Here is a 21360-nt window from a genome sequence, read left to right as displayed (position 1 = left end):
AACAGGTAACCACTTCAAGTACTTGTCCTTGCATAGTAACAATATCCAAAGCAGTCTCTGGAGTCTTTTTAGCTTTAGAAAAGAGCATTACCTTGGTTTTTCTTAACATTTAAAAGAAGCTTAAGCTCAGCGAGCTGAGTCTGAATAATGTTAAAAACAGCCTGTAATTTAACAACCGCCTCCTTAATGGAGGGACCTGCACAGTACATCACGGTATCATCCGCATAAAAATGTAAAGTAGCTTCATCCACATTTTCACCTAAACTATTGATGTAGATGGAGAATAAAAGTGGACCTAAAACAGAACCTTGAGGAACACCATTAGCAATGTTCAACCACTCAGAAGACAGCCCATCAAAGTGAACACATTGAGACCTTTCAGAGAGGTAGTTCACAAACCACCCCACTGCATGGCTGGATATGCCAATACTGAGTAGCCTCTGCTTTAAGATGCGATGATCGACGGTATCAAACGCTTTGGAAAGGTCAATAAATAGAGCTGCACAACTCTGCTTATTATCTAAAATACTTGTAATGTCATTCACCACTTTCATTGTGGCAGTGATGGTGCTATGTTGCTTTCTGAAGCCTGACTGATGTTTAGACAGGATATCATTTTTACATAAAAACTCCTTTACTTGTTCACTCACTAGGCATTCGAGCAACTTCGCCAGAACTGACAATTTCGAGATTGGCCTATAGTTATTTAAAATAGTTGCCTCCCCTCCTTTCAGTAAAGGCAAGACATAAGCTGACTTCCATACTTTTGGAATTGCATTTGTGCTGAGGGAGAGGTTAAAAAGAGTAGTGAGAGGTGGAGCAATAAAATCTGCAGCTATCTTTAAAAAGAAAGGTTGTCCGGGCCAGCCAGTTTCTTAGGATCTAACTTAGATAATGCTTCATGAACAACATTAACAGTAAAAGGAGTAAAACTGAAAGGGTTTTCCAGACCACATTGTTCAGAGTCACAGACTGTGGTGTTCACAGAAGCAGAGTTAGTCACAGAATCAAACATAGAACCACAGGACACAAAATGCTCATTAAAACAATTTAATATGGTGGCCCTGTCCGATATAGTGCCAGATGCTGTGGTAAGGCACGGAGGTAGCTCATTTCGGATATCACCGGTGGATATCGATTTTATGGCTTTCCAAAATTTCCTAGGATTATTTAGCTTTTCAGTAGTAACTGACAAATAGTACTTCGACTTAGCACTTTTGACATGTGAAGTGAAGCTATTCCTTAGTTGCCTAAAACACAGCCATTCTACCTCTGAGCCTGATTTCCTAGCCTTTGCCCAGGCCTTGTTTCTCTCATGCAGGAGACTGGACAGTTCAGCAGAAAACCAAGGATTGTCTCGTCCCTTTACTCTAAATGTACGTAGGGGTGCATGTCTATCAATGATCTCCATAAAACCAAGATAAAAATAAGATCATGCAGTTTCTACATCAGCACACAGATCGATTTTTCCCCAATCAAACCCAAACAGATCATGAACAAAACCCTGCTCCACAAAATGTTTTATGTCTCTCTTAATGATAATACGAGGTTTAACCTTTTGGACCTTAGTGTCCCTAATTGTGGCTACAGCACAGTGGTCACTCACATCATTCGCAAATCAGTGGAAATGGCCATGACACCTCTCCTTTAAATCAGCGCTTCACTAAACTTTAATCCACCAGTGAGTTGGTGGAGAACAAAATCAGAGCTACAGTAAAAGAAAGTGAATAAATTCATTGATAAAAAAACACATTTGAATGAATACTGATACTGATTGCTCAGAGACATTACAGTCTGTTTAAAACTCTGTCTTTACGAAATGATGGCACATTTATATGTGGTTTCTTCTAAATGTATAAAGGTGATTGGATTACAAAAGCAGAAAGCAGCTCAAAGAGATGGGTTACCATTTTGTTTCTTGCCATAAAGAGTTCATTTTACCATGGTACATTTTGTGCGTGCATCTTTCAACATCTTTCTGTAACTAAACCCAACTTGGAGTGTAGACTGCACAGCTAACGTTGTGTGTTTAACTGTAAAGACATGTGGAGTGCACACAAACTGTACACAAACACACATACACACACTGAGCCTGGCCTTCGTGAAGCCCCCAGATGTGCTGCGTCCTCGCAAAGCAGGACCTTTATTCAGATTGAGTTTGACTGTCATTGTGGGTTTGATCACTGACCCTGTCAAGCGATGTCTCACACACACACACACACACACACAGCACACACAGCACATAGCACATGCTGTCAGCTGCCAGCTTTATATGCATGCATGGTTGTTACAATTAGAGATGTCCCGATCCGATCACGTTATCGGGGATCGGAGCCGATCACGTGATTTTCAAAAGATCGGAATCGGGAGAAAAAAATCGGGGATCGGGAAATTTCTTTTTTTAATTATTATTTTTTTTTAATAAAATATTTGTATTTTATTTAATGTTACAAAACAAAAATGACCATGTTCACGTCTTAAAGTCATCCCGAGGCCTTAGTTTTGGTTTAAAATTACACAACATCATGTATGTGTTGCTTCTTTTGGGCTTGTTTTCATAGACCTGGTTGCTTATTTCTCTCAAATCTGGCAACAGAGTGGGCGCAGTGTCTAATTGTAGCAGTAAGCTAACAAGAGGCTACGTTCAGCTGGTGACTCGGGAGTCGGGACAGACAAAATGTCAGGAGTTTGGAAGTATTATAAAATTGAAAGCGAAGGCAGTGTAACAGCCAGATGCAATGTTTGCAAGGCGGAGGTTCCACGTGGTGGAAAGAACAGAGCTACGTTCAACACGACCAATCTAATACAAACACCAACAACAACACGACGAGTACACAGCGGCCACTCAGGTAACGGCACTGAAACAACCGACACTTTCAGAGACTTTTAAAAGGAAAGAGAAACTTCCCCAGAACAGTGAAAAGGCCAAAAAAATAACAGCCAAGACAGCTGAATTCATCGCGTTGGATGACCAGCCGTTATCTGTTACCTTTTTTTTCTCTTAATGCATTGCATAAAGATCGGATCGGGAAAAATCGGTATCGGCAGATTGTCAAAATCAAATGATCGGAATCGTATCGGGAGCAAAAAAAGGTGATCGGGACATCCCTAGTTACAATCAGCATCATGGTTTTCTTTCACACAATTTCCAAATAATAAAACGTTTTTTCCTCGCACAAACACACTCAATATACTGTGTGTGTGTGTGTGTGTGTGTGTGTGTGTGTGTGTGTGTGTGTGTGTGTGTGTGTGTGTGTGTGTGTGTGTGTGTGTGTGTGTGTGTGTGTGTGTGTGTGTGTGTGTGTGTGTGTGTGTGTGTGTGTGTGTGTGTGTGTGTGTGTGTGTGTGTCTTTGTGGTTTATGCTCGGTCAACAGTCTGCCGACAGTGTGTTTGTCTTGGACGCCTGCAGCCTGCCTGTAGATTACCCAATCAGATAATCAAGGGTATAATTGCATCACATGCATCTGGGAGTGTTTTTCCCTTCCATTATCCCTCATAAGGCACGCATACACGACACACACACACACACACACACACACACACACACACACACACACACACACACACACACACACACACATACACACACACAAACTGCAGACACACATTGATGATGTACATATAGCAGCTAATTGACTGTTCCAGATTGGTACAAAGTTCGGCCTTAACTCTGGGTTGTCAAAATGTGTACATTGAGGAGTAGATGTTTTCTTGTGAATGGACCATATTCGAAGATGCAACTCTTTTCAAAACATGTCAATCTGAAATGAATAGCAAAGCTAAGCAGTTATTAGATCCCTAAGTCTCGACACTCAACATTGGGATACATCTGATCTCCTGTGTTGAATTTCAAAGATTGTAGAAGTGTAGTTATGGCATTGAAAAACTCAAGTCCCGAGCTCCTCCAACAATGCAACAGGACATACAACAATAAGACACATACAAAATTAAAACTTTTAGTCGACACAATTTGCATGACCCAAATCTTTAAATGCATAGCACTTCCTCAGTAGATCTTGTGTCAAGAGAAATGTATTCATCTGAATAAAGTAATTGTTTATTGACATTGTGAAATACAGTATACCTATTACATGTGTGGATATTAATATTATGCATTTGTGAATAATATTATGCTGCATAAAACATAGTCATGTCTCAAACTACTTTGCTGCACTATTTCGTAGTCTTCAGTGCAACATTTAGGGGAAAGGCTTTAGTGACTGTTGATGAAACAGACATGAAAATGACTTGACTGCAGAATTAATTTGGGTAGTATTATCCCACAGGGCATTTTGCCTCAGGCTATAAAAACTCTCTACTGTGTTGGTATCTCTTTCATTCTCTCAGCCTTTCTCTGCCTTTCTCTCTCACTTTCTGTCACTTTTTTGTCTGCCTGTCTCTCTCTGTTTTCTCTCCCACTCACCCAATTTCCTCTCCGTCCAACTTTCACAGGACAAATGCCAAAGGCTGTATTATTGTGTCCTCATCTGCCGTCACTCACTGTGTTATGTAAGAGACTGCTGGTGTGTGTGTGTGTGTGTGTGTGTGTGTGTGTGTGGGTTGTGTGTGTGTGTGTGTGTGTGTGTGTGTGTGCTGGTGTGTGTGTGTGTGTTGTGTTGTGTGTGTGTGTGTGTGTGTGTGTGTGTGTGTGTGTGTGTGTGTGTGTGTGTGTGTGTGTGTGTGTGTGTGTGTGTGTGTGTGTGTGTGTGTGTGTGTGCGTGTGTGCTTGTATTTTTGCCTGGCTTCAGTCCTGATATGCCTTCTCTGAATTCACAAACTGAGGCCAGGCTTGTTTCAGCTCTACAGTGTGTCTTAACCTCGACCTCCTCTGTGGCTGCACTTTGTTTTAACCGTATAGAAAATTGGCAGGAGTGAGGGAAGTTAAAAAAGAGAACCTTTCTTATCTAAATGATGCTAAAGTTGTAATGCGTAAAATTGCTGATATTTTATATCATAAGCAAGGTGGCGTTTTGACACCTTGTGACAATGTAATGGTTTGGGTGCAAATTTCGCACCTGTCATGTTGAAACATTGGGGCACCTAAATGTGGTTTGGAAATGCAAAATCACACTGAAAGGGGGATGAGAGTGTGTAAAGCAAACTAGAGTAAAGGACTAGTAAAGCTGTCATGATGGAAAACATTTTTTCTTTGTATATTTATTTAGTTATTTTATTTTATTCTGTCACTTACCCATTCTATTTTTAATATTATCCTTGTATGAACTCATACCTGTACTATCCTGTGTTTAACTCTTATTGCTGTTGCATGCAGTCCCTACACATAAAACAACTTTTACATCACTTTGTACCACAGCCATTTATAACCAGCAGATCATAGTCCATCATTACTCTAGTGCATTATGCTCAATTGTAATACATTCTTATGATGTCTCCAAAGTATTCAGGGTGTGTAAAACCAGGTATGGAGGAGAGAGTTTATTTCAGGTCAAGTTTTAATATTCAGAAATAATTGGATCGTTTCTATAAATGGCACCATGTTTTTTCTGCGAGCTGTGGTAACGCACCAAGAAGGGAGCGCTTGGTTCTCATCTGAAGAGCAGACGAAGGAGCTTGCCTCGGGCTGTGATGTGTGTACAGGATGGTCCACACACTGCACAGTGCACACACAAACCGTCTCTTACTCTCACCTTCTCACTGGGTGTTTCTCAATCGTGAGTACGCTTGCTTGGTAGCACATGTCTGCCGAGCATCTTGCTTCAGAAGCGAGGCAAGAATACTTCCTGACATTTGGAAAACAAAGAGTGGAACAGGCTAGCAAGTGTGCAGGTGTGCGTCATATGAGAGGCCCCGCCTTACATCTTCCGCCACAGATTTGGGGAAATTGGTCCGTGCGCAAAGCATTGTGGGGATTTTAAGACCGCGGAGTCTACACATGTGCAGCCTCGATATTTCTCCAAACGGAGTACGCCGGGCTCAGTAGATTTCCAAGTATGCTGGAGATTGGAACAGTACTTCGGCGGCACTCGATGACGTAGTATGCTTGAAATAGTGGCTCTGCAGCAGCTTTACTCGCGATTGAGAAACACCCCCTGTCTCAATCAAATGCTTTCACAAACGCGCACATAGCGGCATATTCACACACACGTTTACTATAGGATCCGGTTTGGTTCCTTCAGGCCTGTGCAGCTTGTGCTAATGTCAAGTGTTCCCTTCTTTCATTCAGCTTATTTTCTTTAGCCTTTATCTGCCTCCCACTTTTTCCTCCTCTACCTCCCTCTGTCCAATCTCATTCAACAAGGAATTCAAAGAACGAGTCCTTATTGGATGAGGCTGCTGTGGTGTAAAATAGGCTGAGTGTGTTTGGTTTAGCCTGAAGACACGGCTACCCAGAAGAGACGCTTTCTTTCTATGGATTCGTTCTCCTTCAAGTTTCATACTCTGTGTCTTTTTTATTGTTGTTGGGCTTTCAGACCTAAGTGTTATCTTTTGAGAACGAAAACAAGAAACATATCTTACACACTTAAACAAGAGTTAGCTTTCACATACAGAGCGGCCTCTGTTTGTATCTCTGGATGAGACAGGGACAGAACAATACATTGATATAGAGACATAATGATCATGTTACTTATGGATAGACTGTGTTTACAATTATCAAACTCGGAGTAATGTCTCGGATAACCAGAGATTTTTTTTTTGTTTAAAATAATATTTGTTCGAAAGTATATACATTTTGATATACACCTTTTATTTCTGCATGGATATTATTCATATTTAAACCAGTAATCCACCAATATGAAGTGTTAACACTTATGTTGCAAGATTGTTGATGATGAGAGCTCCCTTTAATTTAATGTTAGCGCTGTGGACAGTTTACATCTATATCATTTGTATTAGTTCAGAGACTTTGGTGACATCTCATACATCATGCATAATTACTACTGATGAGTAGTATTTCACAGTATCTGTTAGTACAGTATATGGTCTCGATAAATAAATAATATGTAAATAAAAGTTTGTTTAACTCTTGCACCTCAAGTATGGCAGAAAATGCTGCGGAAGAAATTACTTTTATTGGTTATTTTCTGTTTAGAGTATCATCTTGAACATTTCGGAGGGGAAACATGAAAGAGTGAAACTTCCAGGAGCACAGACACAAAATGGAATTTAAGTCATTATGCATGCAGCTCCAAATGGAAGACCAGTGTCTGGACGCTCACGTTGTTCCCATGGGACTCTGCCTGAAATGCTAACTCCCGGCAACGTCAGTGTCAATCAACGTGAGCAGAAAGCTGACAGAGAGAAGTGGGGAGTGGGAGCTGTGACGCACTCCCCTCTCAGTAATAGGAGTACAGAATGACAAGCTGGGGTAAGTAGCCTAACATGGGTACAACAACACGAGGGAAAAGCACTCCACTTAGACTTGGAGCCTTGGAGGGCGCAGGAAGGTGTGTGTGTGTGTGTGTGTGTGTGTGTGTGTGTGTGTGTGTGTGTGTGTGTGTGTGCGGTGTGTGTGTGTGTGTGTGTGTGTGTGTGTGTGTGTGTGTGTGTGTGTGTGTGTGTGTGTGTGTGTGTGTGTGTGTGTGTGTGTGTGTGTGTGTGTGTGTGTGTGTGTGTGTGTGTGTGTGTGTGTGTGTGTGTGTGTGTGTGTGTGTGTGTGTGTGTGTGTGTGTGTGTGTTACAGTGAAGTAAAAATGACAAGCAAAGCGTGCAAGATTATGAATGGTACACATTTAAATATGTAATTGTTTGTGGTAGTATTCAGAGATAAAGACAGTTCTTATTTTTTTTTATATAATTGACCAATAGTTTTGGGTTTTAAGGGTGAAAACCTTTTTTACCGTGGTGTATATTGCGTGAAACAATTAGATACAGAAACAAAAAATAACCACATGGCATGTCTGGGATTTCCGTGCAAGGATGCATTATTGTTCAAAAATGTTTGTTGCCGTATTTGTTCTCCGATTCCTGAGAAAAAGTGTGTGTTTCTTGGTTTTTGCTCAACTTTTTTCACCATTCCACATCCACACAGGAATTCATTACTGGTTTTGCCTTGTACATTTCAACATTCCGTTATTCGACGAGCCAGTTAACACAGTAAACTCATGGAGCACGTGTTTTGTCTGTATTGTATTTACTCTGTTTGATATATGTTATATTAATCATTAAACACATCAGCAGATACAGGACATACGATCAAACGCAAATGCAAAAGTGCTGTTTTATGAGCTGTTGTTTATGTGTCATACATGAGAAGGACATTACAAAGATGTAAATCTTAATTTGCTGACGGATGCATGAATGTATTTTCTTGACAGTACATGCAAAGTCTTCGTCATGCAACTCCGCTGCAGAACACGAACACACACACACACACACACACACACACACACACACACACACACACACACTGAGATACACACATACACTAATATTTTGTCTATATATTCACTGTCAGTGTTACCTAATTTTTCAATTCTAAATATTTGTTTCAATTTCTTTAACACTATACTGTATATTCTAACATCGCCATCATCAATGCAAATCAATATTTGATAAACATGCTCAGATAAACGACCAGACGCTTGCTAAGCGGAGTGACGTGAGCATGTAATGAGATCAATAAGCAATCGCTGGGGTGGTCTGGTCTCACAGTGCATTGACAGGACCCCTGATACTCTGATTGGAAACAATTAGCATCAGTGAGCAACGCTAACATGGTTTTGAGTGATGGCGGTCATGAGTGCATGTTTGAATTCACGTGTGTGGATGGGTGAGTCATCATCATCCAGTCCATCTTTCTCCCTCACGCACACACACGCATGCAATGGACAAACACATTTGTAATATAACCAGATGAAGGGGAGGAAATAATTGTGATATATCAGATTTCATATTTGCTGATTTGGTTTCTTTCATTGTTTTCATTTAAAAATTAACATCATATTAGTTCACAATGGTAATGTAATGATAGAGGAAGTATCTCTATATTTATTCGTACATTCTTCCTTGCCAATTTTTGTTTTGATTTGTGATCATCCCTCTCTTGTTCTCTCTCCCTCTCTCCATATATGTCCTTTGTCTCTCCCCTCTCTGTTTCGGCCCCAGCTGGGCTCTGGACAGAACATTTGCTGGTCAGTAGGGGATTTGGTCTGGCTTGCTGGGTTTTTCAGGACTGGAATCCTTAGGTCGTGACAATCATAGTGTGTGCGTTGTATGTATGTGTATACTTCAAATATAACAAATATTCCTACTGGCAGATCTTTTGTCCCTTCACTCTTACATGGCTTTGTAGTATGTCATAATGTACACAGTTACACACAGTGCTGTTAGTTTAAATAACTTCCCCAAGGTTAAAGTTAATTTCACAGTGCGTTACAATCTTGTAAACAACCACGATTGCCTTTCCTTTGAAAGAGAGTACAGGAAAAATAATGGGGTACACAACAAACTGGTGGATTGAAGAAGTATTTTCTACTATGTTCTACTACGTACGATTTCTTTAAGCCTAGGAGGCTGCTGAAGAAAATGCTGTGGTTTTGAATGGTATTTATCTTATCATAATGAGACTGATAAAGAACATGCAGAACTAGACATCGTTTAGTTGTAGTCAAAATGTACATACTCTGTTGTAATATGTATAATTGTGTCAACAGTTTTTCAAGTTCAATGTGTTTTACATTCTTCTTTACTTGGGAGAGCCTTGCAAGTAATATCTCTGTAGGACGACGCTCTCATGGTTACATTTGTATGGGAATCTCTAGATAAAGATATGGTGTTCATGTAAGGATGCGTGGAAGGGTAGGACCCAAATGCAGACTATCAGAAAAGGTAAACGGTCTCGTAACAAAAACGAGCTTTATTCTAAAGCTGAACAATAGCATGGCATGAAACACATAGGTTCTATAGAAAACTGACCGTGACCAACATGGTGGGAGACAGGAGAAACAAACAATGAACCGACAGGGGAACACAGGAAGAGACAAGACTAAATACAGAGAGGGGTAATCACAAGACGAGACACAGCTGGGGTAAGGGAGGCAGAAACACAAGGGCAACAGGTGAACACAATCAAACAATCAGACACACCAGGGAAACTAAGACAGGAAGGCAAACACAGGAAGAAGGAACAGAGAAGACACGAGGAAAACATTTCAAAACAAAACAGGAAACCAGAAAAGGACAAGACAAAACACAACACAGACAGATCGTGACAGTTCATGCATGTTTCAAATACATGGTGAAACTAAAAGTAAGTGGCATAGTTGCACAACTATAGAAAACCATGGCTGTTTTTAAATGCATATGTTTTTATTACTCTTTGAGTTGTATGCTCTTGTTAAATGTGTGGTTTTGTAACATACACACAATAGGCTTGTCCCTGGGAACAGATATAAGTTCTGCATACAGGAAAAACACCCCTGAGAGCAGCAGTGTTCACATAAACAAAAAGAGCTCCCCCTGCAGTGTGTTGTATGTTCACGCATGTGTTGGCCATCCCAGCAATATAACACTCAGGTGTGTTAAGATAAACCACCCTAACACTGGACAAAACGTTGAAATGTCTTAGCTATTCTGATATGAAACTATGCCTGTATTGGCATAAGTGCAATTAGCAGCAGTCTACGTAACTGAATGATAGAGCTGTCAGAGATTAAGTGGCTCAGATGTGCATTAAGACTCCGTGATTTCCCAGCCTCTTATAGACTTGACATTTAAAGTGTACGTGAGCCGTAAAGGAGGCCTTCAAGAAAGAGCGGAGTGCAGAGGAAGATTTAAGGGGCCGGTCGAATGATTGAGGCCTAAATGTTGTGTGGTTTGTAATAGAGAGTAGTATTTTTTTAAATGGCACACGGTGTATTCCAAAATTAGATGTACATATTATTTAACATGATCATGGAGTTCATTGTGATTCAGCATTACCGTGCTTTTATTCTTCCAATCACCCTCCCATCCTGAGGGCCCCACATAAAACATGAATCAGCTGCATTAGACAGATTATCTCGTCTGCCATTCAAGATGCAAAGTCATCTCCGGTGGATGACAGTTGCACTGTCAGGTCATCTAATTTTGAGCCACTTTATACATCAGCCTAACAACTATGACAACAAGAGCAGTCCTCAGACGCAACACACATTTGCAGACGTACAGGGACTTACACACACACACTATAGGTTTGGGAAAAGTTATTTACAAGTTATTATATTCATTATAAATATGGTAGTAATAATAATAATACTAGAATATGTCAGACCATCTTAAGATATGAGAGAGATTACATAACATATTACAATGACCTTTTTATTTTGTTGTAGTTATAATTCTTATTTGTGGTGACAGGCCCTTTAAGGTATGGGAGAAACGTAATATAATGCACTGTGGTGTTAAGCTCCACTGGACAGATATCTTCAACGCAAAATAAATCCCCTTAATTTGTATTTCACACAGTGGGGATGCAACAGAGCAGAGCATCATGACTGAAATCAACCTCTACTGTCTGGTATGATTAGTCTTTAGCCCTTTCATTAAAGGGGACCTATCATGCAAAATGCACTTTTGTACGTCTTTTATACATGAATATGTGTCCCCGGTGTTCCAGGGAACTCACCAAGTGTCAGAAAACACAACCCTCTCTATTTTCCTCCATACCCAAATCTCTAAAAAAGGGGCTGCAACGGATCTGATAAAAACTGATCCAGATTTGAACACTGTCCTGACGTCAGGACAGTGGTGCTACGGCTATTGGGCCAACTCTCCACCTATCAGGAGGAGACAGCCACGGCCATTGCCGTTCGAAATCGCTGGAGACGCTGTAGTACATATGCCAGGCCTGTAGATGGTGCTGTTCTCACAGAATCAGCCCTTGCAAAAACAGAGCTAAAAAATGTCAAATTGAGCAAAATGAGGCATGGCTAAAATGCATGATCTGTTTGGTATTTTGAAAAAAAAAAAAGTATAAATATGCCTTATATAGGTATGGTCCTACACTATATTATTCAAATATAGCATGATAGGTCCACTTTAAATAATAAATCAAAAATCAAATGCAAAATCCTCAACTTGCCCCCACACAGGGATGGTCAGTTTTTCATTTATCCTTAAATGGGGTTCCCATTTTTGGCTATTCCTCATCTTCTTCATACGTACTACAACAACTGTTATCTACATGAAATATAGTAGGTCAAATTAGCCCAAGATCTCTGCCTTGTTTTGAGATGTCCACATTTAATACATTTGATCCGGATGCCTTTTGGGACTACCAGTGGTCTTCCTCAGTTTAAAATGATGCCTCTTTTATTCATTAGAATAGAGATTGGTCTGGGAAATGCTTAATCCAGCTCAGCACAAAAATGATGCAGTGGAAATGGTTATTAAAGGGGCTTTCCCGAAAACTTCAAAGCTTTCGTATTTAGGGGAAAACCACTCGGAAACGTATTGTCAGACTGTTAAATGTAATCACGTTTTGATACAGATATAATACACTATTGCAGCAAAGGGACAGGTGGTGATGGTGGGGAGTGGTATGTAGATCAGCCCTCCAGTAATAAGTGTGATGTGAGCTTTTCTTTTTCTTCATCATCAGCGCCTGCTCTTCTCTTATTTTTAGATGGGTTGACGTAGAGAGAGGGATGAAGGGAGGAGGAAGTAAAGGAGAAGAAGAGGAAAAGTGTGTGTCACAGGTCTCTTGCAGAAGAGTCTGTTTTTGCTTCTGTCTTCAGATTATGTGCCAGCCAGAATGGGGCTGCACAAGCTCTGAGCAGATCCCAGGTCAGTGTAGGCCTGAGGGAAAGGGAGAGGAAGGATGTGAGCGTGTTTGGCTTCATTTTTTTCTCCGCTTAGCGTAGTACAATAGCACTTGACACATTACTGAGGGACATTTTCTAACAACAGATTTTAATTAGTTTATGATTTCATGTGTTTAGGTTGTCTAGATTTGAAGTAGGTTTGGCTGAATGCTTGAATAAATGTAAAGTATATTGTTGTTTTGGTACAGTAACATCAAGCCCATGAGCTTTTAGTCTCTTTAGCTAAGGTATAAGCCGGAAGGTATTTTCAAACTCTTTTAGTAATCAAGACATTTAAGTAATCATACAGATGTATCTATCTTTATTATTAACTGAAAATACAGATGTTATTACATATTTAAACATTTTAACTGGAGGATCCCCTTATTATATGCCTCCTGGCAGCCAGTTGCTTACTTTCTTTTAGCTATTTACATCCAAACCTTTTAATATATGTTTTATTACTAGAGGGAAAAACAGAAAACTGCGCATTTATATGTATATTTTTTAAGGTGGGTATGGCTAATGTGTTAGCCAACAGTATTACATTTACTTGTGAAGAAAACAGAGCAATGTTGTAGTTCTGTCAAAACCATCCTTACACCTACTTGTTACGTTTCACACACTTGCATTCTCGCCAGGATTTAGTTAATGAACTAATGAGGAAAATAACTGGCACATTTTGGCGTTACATTATTATTAATATTATATTATCTATAGGCTTTGCATTTTGTAGCAGGGTTACTTATACCATGTGTTGACAGTAGTTGGCCACATGTTTATACTAAGCAGCATTGTTTTGGTTTTGGATTAGACAATTAATTAAGATGACTAACACAATGAACAAAAATCTGCTTAAAACTTGCATAAAGAAGCAAAATAAAGTGTTGAAAACCAGTGGTATCAGCAGTGCTAGTAACACATTTGCTTAACTGATTGTCAGTTGTTTCTATGTCAATTCTAACATATAACATATATTTAGTTAGGTCAGCTCATTGTTTATCTAGCATCAAAGAGAGCTTTGGCACGAGCAAGGCTATCAATGTTAAGGTTATAATATTAATTCAGAGATCAAAACCAAAGAAGAGATGATTGCTGATTTGACACCACTAAGGCTCCTATTATTTTTTAAATCAGCAAGATCTTTTCAACAAACATCTGAAAAATATAACTTGTATATTATTGCTTTTAATATCCGAAACTGACATCATACTGGACATGCGGCTCCGGCTTTAGCCTACAACAAATCTACCATCTTAATAGACTTTTAATGAATCAATATGTGCATCCGTTTCCTGATGCAGAAAGCCCTTTTCTGATAATGCACATCACTTGCTGCTCGGTTGTCATGCATCACCTGCTATCACAGGAAACACTCGACAAGTAGTGGGCGTAGTGTAACTGTGGCCAACTGAGCCCCGAACAACAATTTGATGGTACATATTCGAGTCACTTTGATCTTTGTCCCAAATATCCTAGCAACCAGGTATGTCCAATACAACTGATTTCAGGGTATTGCAAGTCTTCTCATCGCTCAACCGGTGGTGAACATTTGCAATTGGCAGATGCGGAAACAGGGGCGGGTGAGAAGACAGAGGGAGGTTCATGAAGCAGCGGAGAAGAGGAGAGCAGTGGAGAGGAGAGGAAGTGTTTGTGGACTTCATTAGTGAAATGTCACTTGCTTTGGATTGAGGTTCTTATGACTTTGACATTTGAAATAGGGCTAAGGAAGGAAAGACAGTCGTATTGAAACTACAGTGGAGGAATCTGGATTTAGCAGTTGTCTTCAACCTGAACACGAATGATGCAGAGAAGACACTCAGCAAGTACCACAGGACGCCATCAGGACAACACACGTCTTCCTAAACAGGTTCAGTATTGGTTTTCCTGTGTTTCCCCTTCAGTCTGTGTGTACATGTGCCAGCGCTGTGCCTGTGTACGTGCGCACATGTGTGCAGGGAAAGGAAAGCCATTTAATCAGTAATGATGAGATGGTTTAAATAGGACAACTTGAAGCAATGTCTAATTTAGGCTTCTTGAGTTTTTAGGTCAATTACGCATGTGAGACTGTAGTGTTCGTCAGCAGGAGAGTGAAGCCACTGTTTGAGAGATTCAGTGTCCCTGTGGTTCTTAGATTGGAGATATTTGTTGAGCAGCATTTTCTCTCGAGGTGGATGTTTCATGTGTTATCTTACTCAAACACAATGGTTAGAATAGTTTGATTATCTCGAATATTAAGCTTGAAAACAGTTGCATTGATATCTATTGATTTTCTGCTAGCACCATTTTTGCACATTGTGAATATGAGAGACGGTTAAATATTTTTGCAAAATTGAAAACAAAGGGTGTTTTTGTCCAGCTCATGAAACACATGTTAGCTCACCTGTGATCCCTCCAAAACACATACTTATCTCATAATTATTACCAAATCAATAGATACACGTGTTAATGATTAATAGCCTCACTACTGCTAGGCACTCCTGTTCTGCAATCCTGCAACTGTTTGCAATTCTGCAATCATCGCCCTGCATTCAGAATATGATCTTGGCCTCCGGCATGCTACGTTGGCTACAACTGCCTCAGCATTCATTCTTAAAGCACAGAGACTTTAGCACAGAGACTTTCTCCATATTTGACTCTTTTGTGTTCTGTTGGTGTCGTAGTACAGAGACAACGGGCTGCTGTAGTGCTGTATGTACAGTTGTTGTAGGTTCGGCTGTGGAGAAGCTCAGCTGCCTGTTCTCATTTTCACTTGACTGGCCATGGCCTGCCTGTGGACTCAGCCACTCTCTCTCTCTCTCTCTCTCTCTCTCTCTCTCTCTCTCTCTCTCTCTCTCTCTCTCTCTCTCTCTCTCTCTCTCTCTCGCTCTCTCGCTCTCTCTCTCTCTCTCGCTCTCTCTCTCGCTCTCTCTCTCGCTCTTTCTATCTCTATCGCTCTTTATCTCTCTCTCCCTCTCTCTCTGCTCTCACCATCTGCCTTTATGCCTGATCTGCCTACATATCTCTTAACTGTCTCTCAGGAGAGAGCTGGGGGATGGGGTAGAGAGTGGAAAACTGATATTGTGGGAAATAGCAGATATGGGAACAAGAAGAAGATGTGAAATAGGAAACTGGAAGAAAAGATTATTGCAAAACGGGTGAGCGAAAGTTGGCGATAGTGTACAGTACATCCCCATGATAATAACGTAGACATACATCTGTGCTCGAAGGGGAACCATCCCATAGTGTGTGTGGTTCAGGCCTGATGACTGAAATCAAAACATCACATTTTAAATGCATGGGCTGACTTTAAATCAGGTTACATGTTTTGGGGCCTGTGAGGACCTGTGAAAACGTCATGTCAGTTTCTTTCACAAAGGTGTCTTTTGAATCCTATAGAGCAGTGCTTCTCAAACTTCTTTCAGTAATGTACCCCCTTTGAAACATTTTCTCAGCCAAGTACCCCCTGACCGACCCCAAACATTTTTGATAGAAAAAGCCTATATAAATAATTACAATATAGTGATGTTCCATCAGTGTGTGATTTATTAACTCCTTCATGCATTGTACAAACAGAGAAGAACCAGTTAAGCACCAGAAAAGCACAAGAATGGATCTTGAACCCTTGGTGGTTCTAGGAATATTTTATATAAAACTGTGTTTTCTATTTAACTTATTGTACTATAATTATTTTTGTAATGATGCATGGTATTTATTTTATTAACCTTTTTTTAATTGTTTTATCTCACGTACCCCCTGCAGTACCCCAACGTACCCCTTGGGGTCCGTGTACCCCCATTTGAGAATCACTGCGATAGAGGTAAAGTGAAGGATAGATTTCAATGCTACTCTCTTTACTTTTTTCTTGGCATAGAGAGAGGTCTCCTATGGATTTTATTGATACAGATATAAATACTGATACTGTGTATTGATACTGATACTTCAATCAATATTCTTGTTGATACTACCCTCCATAGTTTGGTTTAAAAAATAAAGGCATACACATATTTGAAAGGATTCAACATTTAGGAATATAAGTTTTAACTTTATGAGTGCCTAAAACAGATGCCAACTGTGTCCTGATTTAATAACTACTTAATTGTACATGATGTCAACTATTACCTTGATTTGATGATGTAGAGACGATCACATTCTTAGTTTTACAAATACCATCTGCATGAGGACGTAGGTGCAGCAACTGCTTTACAAAGGCAGTCAAATATGTTGCACTGCTTCAGATTTATTAAATGTAGTATTTGTATCATGAAGTTTGTGGTGTCACCTTACTTTGCATGGAAGCTGGATTCTCAAAATATCCTGGGAAATGATTGTCCTGTGAGTGAGGTGTTACCTGCTGCTAGGGGCAGTGGTTTAAGTCTATGCTGAAATAATATCAGTTATAACATAATAGTTTTTTTGTTTATTAAAAGAAGAGCAAAGAAAACCCCTGAATGTTTTTGTAATTGAAAAGACAATTTCCCTTATCTTCCAACTGGTTCCGTTAAGAGTTGGATTGAGAGATGATCCAATCCCATGCCAAGTATTTTATATTTGCAAGGGCCTGCTTTCGTAAACAGTTTTGAAGGACAGCTTCTTAAGTGGTCCCATTGACAAGCAACTACCTCTTTACATGTGTTGCATTTAGATGGATTTTCATAATTACATTTTTCATTTAGCTGACACTTTTATCCAAAGCGACTTACAATAAGTGCATTCGACCAAGAAGATACAAACTTGAAGAAAACAGAATCATATAAGTACATTAGGTTTCATAGAGCCAAACCATTTTAAGTGCTACTCAACAGGCTTTAGATGAGCCAGTCCTTTGTTAGTATATAAGTGTTTTTTATTTTGTTTTTTGTTTATTTGTTTTGTTTTTCATTTTTTTCATTTTATTGCTCGAAGTGGAGTCTAAAGAGATGAGTTTTCAGTCTGCGCCGGAAGATGTGTAAGCTTTCTGCTGTCCTGATGTCAATGGGGAGCTCATTCCACCATTTTGGAGCCAGGATAGCAAACCAACGTGTTTTTGCAGATGGGAACTTGGGTCCCCCTCGCAGTGCGGGTGCAGCGAGCCGTTTGGCTGATGCAGAGCGGAGTGCACGTGCTGGGGTGTATGGTTTAACATTTAGTAAAGTTAGCCCATACTCTCTGAGTCTAACTTTGATGATGTTATGCAGCTTTGAGTCGTAAGAGTCAGCAGCTCTACACTTGATGTTCACTGACCTTATTTTTCTTATTGGTGTTCATCATCATAGGCCAGTGTTTAATATTATGTGATTCTGGTACATGCATGCCTGTGTGTGTATACACTCATTTGCCTGTGTGTGCCCACTGTTGATTTACTCATTGACCATCGCTCCGCCTGCTGTCTCGTCTCCTGTCGGCCTTTATGCTGGGAGGAATCGATAACCTTCTCCCTCGTGTTGCCTCACTGTGTCTCCACCAGAACGTCGCTCTGTAGCACTCCATCCTCTCAAATGCTTGTACATGTTTTACTGAATGGACTTGCCAATGCATACATATAACGTAGCCTTGTTCTTTGTTTCCTAGGCTTAAATAGACATTTAACTGAGACCATCTTTTTCCTGAAACGGCTGCAACACACACACACACACACACACACACACACACACACACACACACACACACACACACACACACACACACACACACGGTCAAGCTCCTTCTATCTGACTCTCTCCCTGACATTAGCTGAACAGAGACCATTACTGCCAGGTAATGGGTGAATGTCACAATAGCAGGATGTCATAAAGCTCTGGAGTGGTCTAATGGGTTTTGTTCAGGTTGAGGTGACACATGCACACCCGCTCATGCACACAAACAGACACGCACTCTTCCAGGAAACTATCTTCCTATGTGCTTGATGCATTTACTCATCACATCACAGGCCGGAGCTCTGATATGTTTGAAGAGCTAATACAATCTGTTTAAAGAAGCAAATTATGAGAATCATCAGTCACTTTGTTTGACTACAGAGGGGGGGCTCTGCCATTGTTACATTTTATGTTTCCCCATCTACTCTACCTACTCTACTTTTAGTACCGTTTTAGTAACTAGAAATAAACTCTACCAGAGTCAAATATATATACAGTATGTGAAGTAGAGAAGAGTGACTGAACGTGTTTTAGATTAACTGAGGACCCAAATAGAGTAGAATACTGAAAATCACTAACAACGTGGAAAGGGCACAGATACAAGCGGAGTGGCAAAAGCAGAGGTTGCTGCCAGTCTCCAAGCCTCGCAGCCTCGGGAGGGCAGGCAGATGGGAGAGTGAAGGCTTATGCATGGAGTTATCACGTGAGCTAATTTGCTTCATGTGCTGGCACAGTGGAGGAGAACAGAATACAGGATCGAAAAAAGGAGAAAAAAACGTCAAGGTTTGCATTACATTTTATTGTTTGCTGTGATTATTTTTTACCAAGACGTCAAGAGTAGAGACAGATACATGAAGAGGATATCTAGACTATATACTGAGTAAACAGGAAAGGTTCACACAAAGTTCAGCAACTGTCATGATGAGGCTTCATTGTTTTTTCCAAAAGATTTATTTCAAAACTTTGGTTTTTGGTCCAAAAGTTCCTAATAATGTTCTCCAAATAAGTTTCTAACCTAAACTAGCGTTGTAAACACACATCCCTGTTGGAGAGTAGGCCGGGCTAATAAACCCTCTGAAATGTAGCTCTAAGAAAAATATGATAACTGCCAATAACTGAAGGTTGGCCTTTGATTTCAGACACGCATTTAAGTTTTCCATTATTGCATTGTTGGAAGATTTGTGAGTTTCATTCAAAGTCTACATTATCGACTTTTTTTTTTCATGTACCAATTGTGTCATATGGATTACAAATGCTAAGTGTGAGTGAGAGTGTCGTGTGTGTGTACGTGTGAATACATATGTTTCAGAGTGTGTGGAAATTGATTAGAAGCTAAAGAGGAGATGATTAGCACATGTTGACATTAACGGTTGAATCCATACTGAAAAATAACAGGGGTGACCTTTAACATACATGAGCCTCTGGGCTTACGAATCAATATGATGAGTGACAGCTAAATGTAGGCAGGACGGGGGAAGCGGGAGTGTTTTTAATTCCTAATAGGAGTGTTGTAGAATGTAGGACACGGCTATTATATGTTTTACAGCATCATACATGTTCAACCTTAATTGCCATCATGCTACCAGCTTTATTTTCTATCACATATTTAGACTTTCACATCACCTGAACAAGGATGTCATAGTTAGTACCTCCTGGGACTGTAGGATGTTAAATTAAGTATAAGGACAGATGCTCCAACACACGGCACATATTCCATTTTCAGAACACACACACACACACACACACACACACACGCACACACACACACACACACACACACACACACACACACACACACACACACACACACACACACACGTATATTCCCTTCTCCTCTCAGGTACCGAGATAAAATAGCTGTGTGCGTCAGTGTGGTGTGACGTATGTTCACCGCATCATCATTGCATTACACCACAAAGATGAACAAAGAATTATTATCTCATTCTCTATCTCTTTATCTCTTTTCTTCTACAGTCTTCGGGCACGAATGTGGTCGTGGACATCGCAGTGATGGGGGAGGCCCACGGTCTGATCTCAGACCTGCTGGCAGACCCTTCGCTGCCCCCCAACACCTGCAGCTCCCTGAAGGCCGTCAGCAACCTCCTCAGCACCCAGATCAGCCTCCAGCCGCTCCATCGGCCCCGCATCCCTGCAGACATAAACACCTGCTCTGACTCGGAGGAGGGGCCGGAGAAAATAGAGAGACTGGCCATTCCAAAGGTAAATATGTGTCTCCCTTTAAAATTAGTTTATTTTCAGTTTTTTGGTCCTGTGTGAAATAACATCAATAATCAATATTATATCAATTCAAATGACGATAGTGATTTTAATTGGAAGTTCACCCGCCAGCTAAGAGGACAATTAATTGGGCCCCCAAAGACTTATTGTAAGAATGACACTGATTATGCTCAATAGCATAGTCTTTTATACTGAGTTATATAATACAGATAAATAAATCAACACCATGGTGACTTGTAGCACTGGACCCAACCTGAGGGTCAGGACCCTCCCACAGATGTCCAGTTAAATTGTAGGCGTCAAAGATGAACTAAAAGAGTAGCGAGACATTACCAATTAGTGTTGGTAATGGAAATTCCTATGAAATACCAAATTAACTTTTTGGTTGAACCACCCCCAATTCACTCAACCCTCCAGTCGTGTTCGGGTCAAATCTGACCGAGTTACTACTTTCATCAATCATAAATGTTGTGTTTTACATTTGATTGCCTCAAGGCATTATGATATCCTCTACAGTGGGCATTTTGACATATTAAATTGCTGATCACCACTTTCATTGAATTTTGAGTGGTTTAGTCAACTTTGTGGTTTAGTCAACTTTACCAAAAAATGGCCGCCATATGAAATGAATGGGTAACCCTAGATGTTCATCCATCCATCAGATAGTACACACCCACAAACCAACTAAATTTAAATTTAAATTAAACTAAACTCATTTTAGAAATCATTTTCAGTGTCTATTCTTTGTATATTCACTGACGTTATTAATGTAACAAGTAGTCTG

General features: G+C 40.2%; 1 protein-coding gene across 2 annotated transcripts in view; it reads left to right on the top strand.

The window, feature by feature from the left end:
• Positions 1–21360, top strand: part of LOC117470539 (cGMP-inhibited 3',5'-cyclic phosphodiesterase A-like) — a 50706-nt gene that overhangs the window by 9589 nt on the left and 19757 nt on the right. For both annotated transcript variants that reach the window (XM_034115347.1, XM_034115346.1), the window contains exon 2: positions 20313–20558. In XM_034115347.1, the coding sequence (XP_033971238.1) occupies positions 20313–20558 (246 nt within the window). The remainder of the gene's footprint in view (positions 1–20312; positions 20559–21360) is intronic.

This window comes from Trematomus bernacchii, unplaced genomic scaffold (assembly GCF_902827165.1).
Source record: "Trematomus bernacchii unplaced genomic scaffold, fTreBer1.1, whole genome shotgun sequence".
Lineage (NCBI taxonomy): Eukaryota > Metazoa > Chordata > Actinopteri > Perciformes > Nototheniidae > Trematomus > Trematomus bernacchii.
This window is presented reverse-complemented; position numbering and strand designations above follow the sequence as displayed.